This window comes from Corticium candelabrum, chromosome 14 (assembly GCF_963422355.1).
Source record: "Corticium candelabrum chromosome 14, ooCorCand1.1, whole genome shotgun sequence".
NCBI classification, from domain to species: Eukaryota; Metazoa; Porifera; class Homoscleromorpha; order Homosclerophorida; family Plakinidae; genus Corticium; species Corticium candelabrum.
The window spans coordinates 4,113,157-4,123,156 of NC_085098.1; the positions used below are offsets into that span (position 1 = coordinate 4,113,157).

Consider the following 10,000-nt stretch of genomic DNA (forward strand, 5'->3'; position numbering starts at 1 on the left):
TTGCACTCTACTATACCATTAGAGGATGGTGTGACTGGCGAGCCCACGTCACATTGCCCTGCTCTATGGACGGTAGCAATTTATCTTCACGCGTTTACAATACATGCGTCCTATTACTCTATGCATCTTACACACACTCCAGACAGTGCAGTTTGGATTCCCCATGTCAGACTCTTCCCATATAAAACGTCATGATCTATTCGTGGAGAATGATGCCACTTCCGCAATGAAGATGCACCTTCCGTGACATACATCTATATGTATGGACGGATGCACCCACGAACATGTGACCCGGTGAGCCGGCTTAAAACCTCTGACTGCAGCGGGCACATCTTGCACTCTACTCTAGACCAGAGGATGGCATACAGTGGCTGGCGAGCACATGTCACATCTGCATACTCGGTTAATTGAACAAACAAACTCCGGCACATCTCATTTCAGGCCGTCAGAGGCAAAATTCGACTCAACCGTTCGCCTCCGACGGCCGAACATGACCCTTCCGCCACATTTCCTGACAATCCGAGACAAGCGTCGTGTCGATCGGCGTGTTAAAGACATCCATCCATCCATCCAGACAGACAGAAGCGTGGGTTGGCGTATTATAGTGTAGGATAATTTAGGGGGTTGGGGTATGTATTATAACATCATGATTTAGGGGATTACGGGTACATATTATAAAAGTCTGATTTAGGGGCTTAGGGGTATGTATTATAACATCAAAATTTAGAGGGGTTGGGGTACATATTATAACATCATGATTTGGGGGGTGTGTGTATGAAGGTACGTAATATAACATTATGCATGTGGTAGGTGTAGATGGCTGATGCTCTCCAGAATCAATTCTGAAATAGTATCACAATGTGTTAAGTACATCTATCACTTTGTGATGACTAGTGACTGGACAAAAGTTGATCGACAGATAGTATTGTATCTATTTAGATGACATGTGATGTTACATCATCATTACCATCACCACCACCACCACCATCATCATCATCACGTTTTATTGAATTAACTGCGATCATGAGGGTTTGCAAATTGCGATTTATGGAAAGTAGGTACAGCCAGACAAAATAAGCTTCGTTCCATTTTTATAAATAAGCGTGGGCATGGCATACAAGGCAACCTACGTATTTCTTCTTTAAAATGTGGCAGCCCTCCCTAAGAAAACTGATTAACACATAACGTTTGCCATCAGCATACACTAAGTTTGTGTATTCAGTAACCTTATTCACCAACTGAGATCAGACCAACTAAATTTGATGCTTGGATATTTGAACATGAAACCTGGACTGATCAATCAAAACAAAAAAGTAATGGTCATGTGACATTTTGAGCGTGTAGTTATTGTTGCACTGCATACAAATATGAGATAACAAAATGGACACTAAAACAAATGACGTTGATACCGAGCGGAACGCGGTAACAGTCGCTGGGCAACATGCAGTGTTCACACTTGGGGAGTCATTGATACGTAGTCGTAGGATGTACTACCAAGTCATTTCTACAGCAAGCATAGTGTCACTGCGCATGCTCACATCAAATTTTATTTCAATTTTGGTCAAGCTCAAAACTGGATCAGTGAATCTGAGCATCAAGAATCAATTGGTCTGCTTCATTCCTCCCTCTCTGCTACTATATTTACAACAGCATACTGTGTACATGCATACGTACCTCTCACAGCAGCAACTTCTGGCTCGTCATCACTGACATCGTCCCAGTTGTCTTTCACCTACAAATCACAGTAATAGGCACAACATCAATATTTAGGTCAATCAAACATACAACAAAAATAACAAATATAAACAATACGTTTGTCATACGTTATTATTATATCCTATCCATGACATTCGATTAACACTTATAAAGGCATCTCTTGTAGTGAGTCAACAACGATAAACACCAGTCACGTGTTGCAATGTCTCCAGTGACATGCCAATACACGGACACATAAACCATGAGCAAGTTTGTCGCTGCCGGCCATTGCTGATAATGTCAAATACACAACTTTACCCGATTACTTGTTTATTGTAAGATGTAAAACAAAGTGTAAATCAATAAGTAAACATACACAAATTGTATTGCACTAGTTGCAATTTCTAACTTCACAACTTGTTTTTAGTGCTACAGTACAACTCGATTATCCAGACTTTTTCAGTAAAAGCCAAATTGTCTGGATAATAAAAAGTCAAAATAAATTATGAAAGTGACTGCCTTGAGCCTCAGTCATACATTGACAATCAAATAGTAATGAACAAATATTTAATTAATTTAATATACAGCAATATTAGGTCAACAACAACTCATTAGATGCAAAAACATCCTCTGTGGTTCACATGTTTCTATGTTGGAATGACCTCATGTGAGAAACACGTAGAAGACACGTGATTTTGGACGGAAATAAATTTGTCAGGATTGTTGAAATGTCTGAATAATCGTGGTTGTACTGTAAAGTACTAGCCTTGCATACCCAGACCCTCTCCAAAAGCATGATGGTGGGAGAGGGTCTGGTTATGAGAGATTATTATTGATTAAAATAATTTCAAACCTCATCTTCTGACAATGATTCCTCTTTCGCTGGTACACCTTCACGTTGGCCTGTTTCTTCTCCTTGCTGTCCTGTACCCCTCTCTTCGCTTGTAGTCTGTGGTGTCTCTTCGCTCGTAGTCTGTAGTGTCTCTTCGCTCGTATTCGGTGTCACCTCTTCGCTATTATTCTGTGACGTCCCTTCTGTTGGCTTTTGTCCCGGTTTTTGTCGTCTCCGTCGATCGTATTTCACTCTACGCCGATCTTCACCACCCTGCCCTTGCTCTGCCAAGCCAGGAATGTGCACACCTTGAGCTTTCAGTGTCTGAAGATACTGTTGTTGACGAGCGCGTTTATCTTTCTCGGCTTGCGAGAGCAACTTTCCTTCTCGTTTCAGACGCTCCTCTCTCTCCTTCTTCTTCTGCTTGCGCTTTTCTTTTCTTTCTTGTTCCAATCGCAACTATACAAGTAACCAAAAATACAGCAATTGAACACAATTATGTAAATAAATATCAATAAATATTAAAGCAAGAAATGCATGCAACCGGTCAAGAAACATAAATGGTGACAAACAAAGATAAACTCAAACCACAAGTCCTTTTGTATACCAGTAGTAAAATGGTTCATACTGAATACATTGTCACCAGCAGCTTCAAACTCACATCACAAGCGGAATAAACAACCTCCATTCACAGAGCTGACTAATGCTGCAATAATGCTGTGTCTCTTTGGTTCAGTTACTGACATATGTTCGAAAGCATCGAAACAAACAGACAGACAAATGAACAAACACATAGACAGCAAACAGACAACAAACAGACAACAAAGAGATGAAGAACGTCATAGTTTTCATACACACAGTTGCCATATACGAAACCCTCACCCAAACCATTAACCATGTCAACAGTGTACGATGTCACCACCTTTTCCTGTTCTAGCCTTTCCTTTTCCTCTTGCTCTTTCTGTCGTGCTTCTTCTTCTGCTTTCAAGCGTTCCTCCTCTTGCTTCAATTTCTCTTGAACCTCTCTGATCTGTTGCACCATTGCAAGATGTCCCTTCTTTCCCTTTCCTTTTGCAGCAGTCACTTCCTTCTCTTTCTCTCCTTTCTTTTTCTTTTTCTTCTTTTTCTTTTTGTCGTCTTCATCTCCACCCTCCTCGTCAACATCCTCCTCAACATCAGCCTGTTTTCCTTCAACCATTGACTCTGCTTCTTCCACTACTGCCACCTCTGTCGTCTCTTTGTCCTGCTTCTTTTTCTTCTTCTTCTTTTTCTTGTCGTCTCTTTCTGCATTGTCTTGATCTTGCCTTACAGTAGGATGCTCATTGGCAACAGGAAGTTCAAGTTCATCCACGACAGAAACTGCAGCGGCTGCCACAGCTGGTTCTCTTTCTGCAATTTCCAATTCATCAGTTTGCTGCCCGTGCTTCTTTTGCTTTGTTTGTTGAGCTTCTCGCTTTTTCTTCTCTCGTTCTTTTTTCTCTGCCTTCTTCTGTGCAGCTGTCTTTACTGTCTTCTGTTCAGCTGGATTGGCATCAGGTTCAGCAACAGCCTCGACATCAAGTTCAGCAACAGCAGCAGGAAGTTCTGATTTTGTTTCATCTTCAAACATGTGTTTGTCACTTACAGTCACATACCACTCATTAGCGGCAATCTTACATTTATCTGGCTGTTGGCTGTGACTAAACAAACAAAGCAAGGATGACATGATCATACAATGTAACATCCAATAACTAATAATTATTATGTCTATGGCAAACTAAACAACTAAAATTCATGTGACAAATTGGAAAGAAAAGACAAGCTGCCTTTCCCATGGTTTAATTAATTCCAACTTGCTACAGCCTGCTTAATTAGCTCTCCAGCTACAATATGGATGTGGTCACTTATTCTTAATCACAACCATAAAGGCAAACATTAGTACATGTTTTAGTAAAATACCTTACAATACAGAACAACAAAGGCTAACCTTACCTTTCATCAGCTGTCGTTTCCTTGGTTCTTCTAGCATTTACAATGTCATCATCTCCATTCTCTGCAATATCTTCCCACGAATCAACAGCGTCACTGCATAATCAACACCACATGATCAACCTTGTATTTAGGAAAGCAGTCCAACAGCTCAACAGTAGGAATAGAAACAACTATTGTTTAAAATCCGTATAAACAAATTAATTCTGGTTCTAAGATTAAACATGATTTTATTTCTATTCATAAGTGTAGTTTCAGCTATGAGCCATAAGAAATGAAACTTTGTAAAGTCATGAGACTTGGCAAGTAGCGTACTTAAAATGTACAGGGGTGAACTGACTTCTGGTTTGCAAGCTATGTATGTGGCTGGCTGACTATGTCTTTGATGCTCAGGAATGTGTTACGCTCTCAATGCGCTCCAATCACCAACCATTATATGCGGATTTGTTGTGCATGGCAACAAGAGACAGTGGACAAACCACCAATCAGATCCATAAACGTTCATGAAAGACTTTCTTACCAGAACAGTGTAATTCATGTTTGCGATTCCCATGCCAGAATTTACCTGTCTGCAACTGCTAACACGAAATCAATCACTTTCTTGGTTTACAACATTTATATGGGACTCTTAACATTGCATAACCATAAAGGATTTTTATGTACTGTATGTGATAACTCTAATTACTGTACTTCAATGACTACGGACTATTTACAGACTTTGCGATCACGTGAATTGACAGTCGCTTTGTAAGATTTTTTAATAGATTTTACAAACAGCACACTTAGAAAGATATTAGCATCCAAACTCTTGATGTCTTAGTGTGATTTCAGAAAGCTCACAGCTGTGAAAGCCACCATGTAAACACAGCTTCAACAAGACCTACTGCTAGAGGCTCTGCCTCGGGTTAATTACTACTGTAGTTCTAAAGACATTACAGGGTACTCAATCAATTATTACCCCACCCCTGTGGTTGGCCAACATCAAAGGTGAAGTATGGAATGAGACCTTTCTAGACAACGTGACACCTAAAGTGTTTTAATAGGCGAAAGTGATTGATCAATAACTTTAATTAACAGCCTGCTGCTACATATTAATGTCCATTAATTAACGCCCATGAGCATGCACATCAAAGTCAACATAAACATTTCTTGAATGGAAGTTGTAAGTTCAATTATTGAGCTGTGTGTGTGTGCGTGCGTGCGTGCGTGTGTGTGTGTGTGTGTGCGTGTGTGTGCGTGCGTGCGTGTGTGTGTGTGTGTGTGTGTGTGTGTGTGTGTGTGTGTGTGTGTGTGTGTGTGTGTGTGTGTGTGTGTACCTGTTTGTGTGGCGTGTGTGCGCACCTGCGGGTTTCTGTGATAAGGCCGACTACAAATGTAGTACTAAAACATACGAGTCCTTACCTTCTATGCGATTTAGGCTCTTCCTGAGACTCTCTTGTTTCTCCCTCATTAACTTCTATCTTCTCCTCACCACAATCATCTCCTTCCTTCTGTTTCTTTTTCTTCTCCTTTTTACTCACCACAAGAGCCGTAAATACATCTGTGTTTCCCGCATCACTCCTATCGATTCCAGCCTCCGCTGCTATAGCTTCAAGGTCGTTCTCCCTGCGGACAAACCGATGACGTAAGAAAATGAATGAAATGTGCCCCTAGAAGGCTCTTTGGATACAATACCAATCGTCGTCGTTTGCTTTCTTCTGTTTTTTGCCTTTCGGCATTGTTTCTTTGTCCTAAAGCCTTCAACGCAAAAACAGAGCACATGGACACTCTTGCGCAATCTCGCTTGGGCAATGGCTTGCAAGTACACCTACAGTCATGTGACTAGCTTGTCACGTGACACGCGAGCGCTACACGATCGGTGCACGAAAGAGCGAGTCGAGCTACTAACAATGAGGCATGTTCCTATTGTGAACGCGGCTGTCGCTTGTTGCTTTATTTGTCTTGCTGCTGGAGCTGTTCTGTCTGCAGCAGAGCGCACAGGTGAACTTGAGCAGTCAGATGCTGCATGAGCAGGTCACGAGGTCGACAATCATGAGTTGCACTGCAAACTTTCAGCTCCTCTAACTAAACACAGGCTAACTTCATATTGATTACCTAGACAGATGATAGGAGATTGGTGCAATCGCGTAATCTGCGTGTTGTCCTTCTAGGTTTGTATGACTATGGTAATTCCACATCAAATCAATGCGGCGCTGGAGCCTCCTCCCAAAAGGTTCATATCGGTTTCATTGCTGCTGCCATTGCCGTAATTTTTTTCGGGAGCCAGTATTTGCCCGTGAAAAAGTTTGATACTGGAGATGGTAAGCATGAATGGACGTTATTTTTCTAGAAAATTGGTCCAAATTGTGGGCCCAAGAAACATTTGGAGCCACACATGTTGATATTTCTTTTAAATAATTGATATTAATTAATGTGGTAATGTTTCATTTGTTTAAATAATAGAATATATCACCACTCGGCTACGAACTGGATATATTGACCAGACAATGCCTTGCTTTAGTTAAATTGTCTTTAATAATTAAACAAGATCTACATATATGTACAATTGTAGAATGTCTCTCCCTTTTAGGAATATTCTTTCAATGGATTATGTGCATTGCAATTTGGATTTGCGGTTTGGTTGTTAACTTGGTGATATCGTACAGTCCCCCTCAACATATGAATGTTACCGAGAGCATCTTTAATGGTCATGGACGGACGCCTTTCCAGCCACTGGCAATGTTAGGAGGGTTTTTCTGGGCTACAGGTAACCGATAGAATTGGATTATTCAAATGATGTCCTGACACTTGTTTATAGGGAATGTGCTCTGTGTTCCAATTGTGAAGTGCATTGGCATGGGCATGGGAGTTCTTGTGTGGGGCACAATCAATTGTCTTGGAGGTTGGGCAAGCGATAGGTAAATGTCCACGATCAATATTGTATCATGTATGATACGTCATCAGTGTGTTGTTGTCTCATAAGGTTTGGTTGGTTTGGTTTACATGCCGCAGTGCCTAAAAACAATGCAGAAAACTTTGCCGGTGTAGCAATGTGCATCTTGGGGTACACACGTTTACTTGTGAAATCGCTCATGTTGCAGTCGTAGCTAGTCTTATACTTGTTATTGCATAATATAATATTCAATTTTTTAAATTTAGGGTTACTACATTTTTCTTTGTGAAGAGTGAGGGAAAAGTGAAGAAGACAATTATGGATGAAGAGGAATCGGTTCTATCTCCGGTATAAATTTTCTGTATATATAGTTGTACACAGATTGCAACTTGATCTGCATGCAACTGATGTATGTTTCTAGCAGCACAGTGACATTCAGTTACCCATCACTAAAAAGTTAATAGCAGAAGAAGCAATTGAAGAGGGCGATAAATCTTGGGTTGATAATCTGTCTTCAACTCGACGTCGTGTAGTGTATGTTATTGATATCTCTGCTTGCATATGGTATGTCTAGTAATGATTATCTTGTCATATGTCTTACAGGGGATTCGGATTGGCAATCATTGCTGGCTCATTCTTTAGTGTTAACTTTGATCCAGTCACATACCTCCAGCAAAATTGTGATAATTCACAGGACGGTGAGTTTCAATCGATTGAAACTTTTGGAAATAAAATTAAATGTTTGTGGAAGTGTAGTTCCAGTTTTAGTTTACTGTGCTAGCTGCTACTGACTGAAGTTACATATGCATTTTGTATTGAGTCGCTTGATTGTTATGAAGTATTGGCAATCTGGCAACAAAGCAACATGCTTTTAATAGTATGTGGTAGCTAGAATTGGCTTTAATTAAGACAGTTTGCAAAGTGATATTATACCATAGCATGAAGATGTATTAGTGGTTTGTTGTTTTTATTGTTTTTGTTAGCCTCGACGCTACTAGTACTAGTAGGCCTTCCTTTGCTTTTAGTGGTCCTTTCATGCAAGGATAGCAACGGGGCTGTATCACGTGGCCTTGTCTTAATTAAAGCAAAGAAGGCCTAAAAGACAGAGTTACTAAGCCTGTCTTTGCTTTTCGGAGACGAGGTCATGTGATACAGCCCCATTGCTATTGTCACGTGGAAGGACCACCGAAAGCAAAGTAAGGCTTAGTGTCGAGGCTATTCTGTAGTGTTTGTTGCTGTATGCAGCTACAGGTTACTTGGAAAGCCTTAAGTATTGTGAGAATTGTATTGAGAATTTGTGAAGTTCTGTGTCAGACTGGAACAGTTGATATGTGTCATAGCCATTACAATTCAAATTTTAGGATCCATGCTGAACAATTTGTATATTCATGAAATTTTGTTACAATTTATATAATTGCTTGCTATGTAGGACTCTATTACGTTTTTTCACATTTCTGTGGTATTCTTCTGACAAGTACAGTATACATGCTAATATACTGTGTTGTGATGCGCAACCGACCTCAAGTCATCTCTCAAACTGTTCTACCTGCAATGGTATCTGGAGTTCTATGGGCAGTTGCTGACAGTAATCAGCATGCACTGTAATAGTTATACACTTAACCTGACCTCTTATATCCTGTACAGCTAGCTGGTTTGTAGCAAATGCAAACCTCACTCAGACAGTCAGTTTTCCCATTGTTGCAACGGTGAGTGAAAACATAAGCTATTCTAGCACTGTGATTAGCTTCAGTTTGTTTGTTCTTACTTGACAGGCTCCTGGTGTTGTTTCTGCGTTGTGGGGTGTCATTTTGTTTCGTGAAGTGAAGGTAAGCTGCAGCATTTGTGTTACTGTACTATAGCTATACCCTACCCACACTCATGTTTTACAGAAAGGTTTTCTTAATTATTAAATGTACTTGTTTTAGTTAAGAATTATAAGTTGAGTGACTGCAAAGAAACAGTGTAGGAATTATAATGGGTAACCTTAATTTTTAGACAGAGAGATTGTGTGCAGCACTTTCTTTTTATGAGAATCTTGAAGATATACTCATCAGCTAGTACACACTCTAGTGTTCTAGTCTTGGCCCCTGCTGGCGTGTCTGCTATCGATTAGACTAGAGCGAAAATTTGTAAACTGTTATGTGTAAATGATAAATTATTTAGGTGTGATGGAAATACTCATTCTTTCATTCATTCATTTAATTAAAGTATTAAACTAGTGTAACATGATTCCTTGGGACCTGATACCTACCTATTTGTTTTGAGCAGTTGATGCAGGGGCATAGCGTGACTTCTAGGGGTAACTTCACGATGCTACGAGGCACGCCCACTTTTTATGGACACGCCCACTTTTTATGAACACGCCCACTTTTTATGGACACGTTCACTTTTATTGGCTTCTATTGACTGATACGGTAGAATCAGTGGCAGGTCCAGACTGGAGAAAGGGTTGTGTATATGCTTTAGACAGCTTTGGTCCTCACACGTATTTACAGTCCATGATTTTTATGACCATGCCTACAAATGATGGAGGGGGCTATAGCCCCTCTACCCCTGGTTGATGGTACTTAACTTCTTAATTAAACTCTATTTTCTTATCTGAGTCTGTAATTGTGTTTTTCTTCTAGGGACTG

General features: G+C 40.3%; 2 protein-coding genes across 4 annotated transcripts in view; one reads left to right on the forward strand and one right to left on the reverse strand.

Moving 5' to 3' along the window:
* Nucleotides 1-6,304, reverse strand: part of LOC134190199 (eukaryotic translation initiation factor 5B-like) — an 11,709-nt gene extending 5,405 nt beyond the window's left edge. The window contains exons 1-7 of one of the 2 annotated variants that reach the window (XR_009971609.1): nucleotides 6,170-6,294; nucleotides 5,897-6,100; nucleotides 4,499-4,591; nucleotides 4,184-4,206; nucleotides 3,450-4,126; nucleotides 2,549-2,986; nucleotides 1,675-1,732 (exon numbers count right to left, since the gene is read on the reverse strand). Coding sequence is in view for 1 of the 2 variants with exons in the window: in XM_062658637.1 (XP_062514621.1) it covers nucleotides 1,675-1,732; nucleotides 2,549-2,986; nucleotides 3,450-4,126; nucleotides 4,184-4,206; nucleotides 4,499-4,591; nucleotides 5,897-6,100; nucleotides 6,170-6,213 (1,537 nt within the window). In the remaining variant the exon portion in view is untranslated. Of the gene's footprint in view, nucleotides 1-1,674; nucleotides 1,733-2,548; nucleotides 2,987-3,449; nucleotides 4,127-4,183; nucleotides 4,207-4,498; nucleotides 4,592-5,896; nucleotides 6,101-6,169 lie in introns of both variants that reach the window. The other variant, XM_062658637.1, reaches the window with a different exon arrangement.
* A 39-nt stretch (nucleotides 6,305-6,343) lies between these two features.
* LOC134189633 (transmembrane protein 144-like) overlaps nucleotides 6,344-10,000 on the forward strand; it is a 3,855-nt gene continuing 198 nt past the window's right edge. Inside the window, exons 1-12 of one of the 2 annotated variants that reach the window (XM_062657968.1) lie at nucleotides 6,344-6,475; nucleotides 6,646-6,795; nucleotides 7,065-7,241; nucleotides 7,293-7,392; nucleotides 7,458-7,538; nucleotides 7,634-7,715; nucleotides 7,789-7,901; nucleotides 7,971-8,065; nucleotides 8,797-8,952; nucleotides 9,012-9,073; nucleotides 9,140-9,193; nucleotides 9,995-10,000. The exon at nucleotides 9,995-10,000 is cut by the window's right edge and continues 198 nt beyond it. In XM_062657968.1, the coding sequence (XP_062513952.1) occupies nucleotides 6,385-6,475; nucleotides 6,646-6,795; nucleotides 7,065-7,241; nucleotides 7,293-7,392; nucleotides 7,458-7,538; nucleotides 7,634-7,715; nucleotides 7,789-7,901; nucleotides 7,971-8,065; nucleotides 8,797-8,952; nucleotides 9,012-9,073; nucleotides 9,140-9,193; nucleotides 9,995-10,000 (1,167 nt within the window). In that variant the 5' untranslated portion in view covers nucleotides 6,344-6,384. The remainder of the gene's footprint in view (nucleotides 6,476-6,645; nucleotides 6,796-7,064; nucleotides 7,242-7,292; nucleotides 7,393-7,457; nucleotides 7,539-7,633; nucleotides 7,716-7,788; nucleotides 7,902-7,970; nucleotides 8,066-8,796; nucleotides 8,953-9,011; nucleotides 9,074-9,139; nucleotides 9,194-9,994) is intronic. The other variant, XM_062657969.1, reaches the window with a different exon arrangement.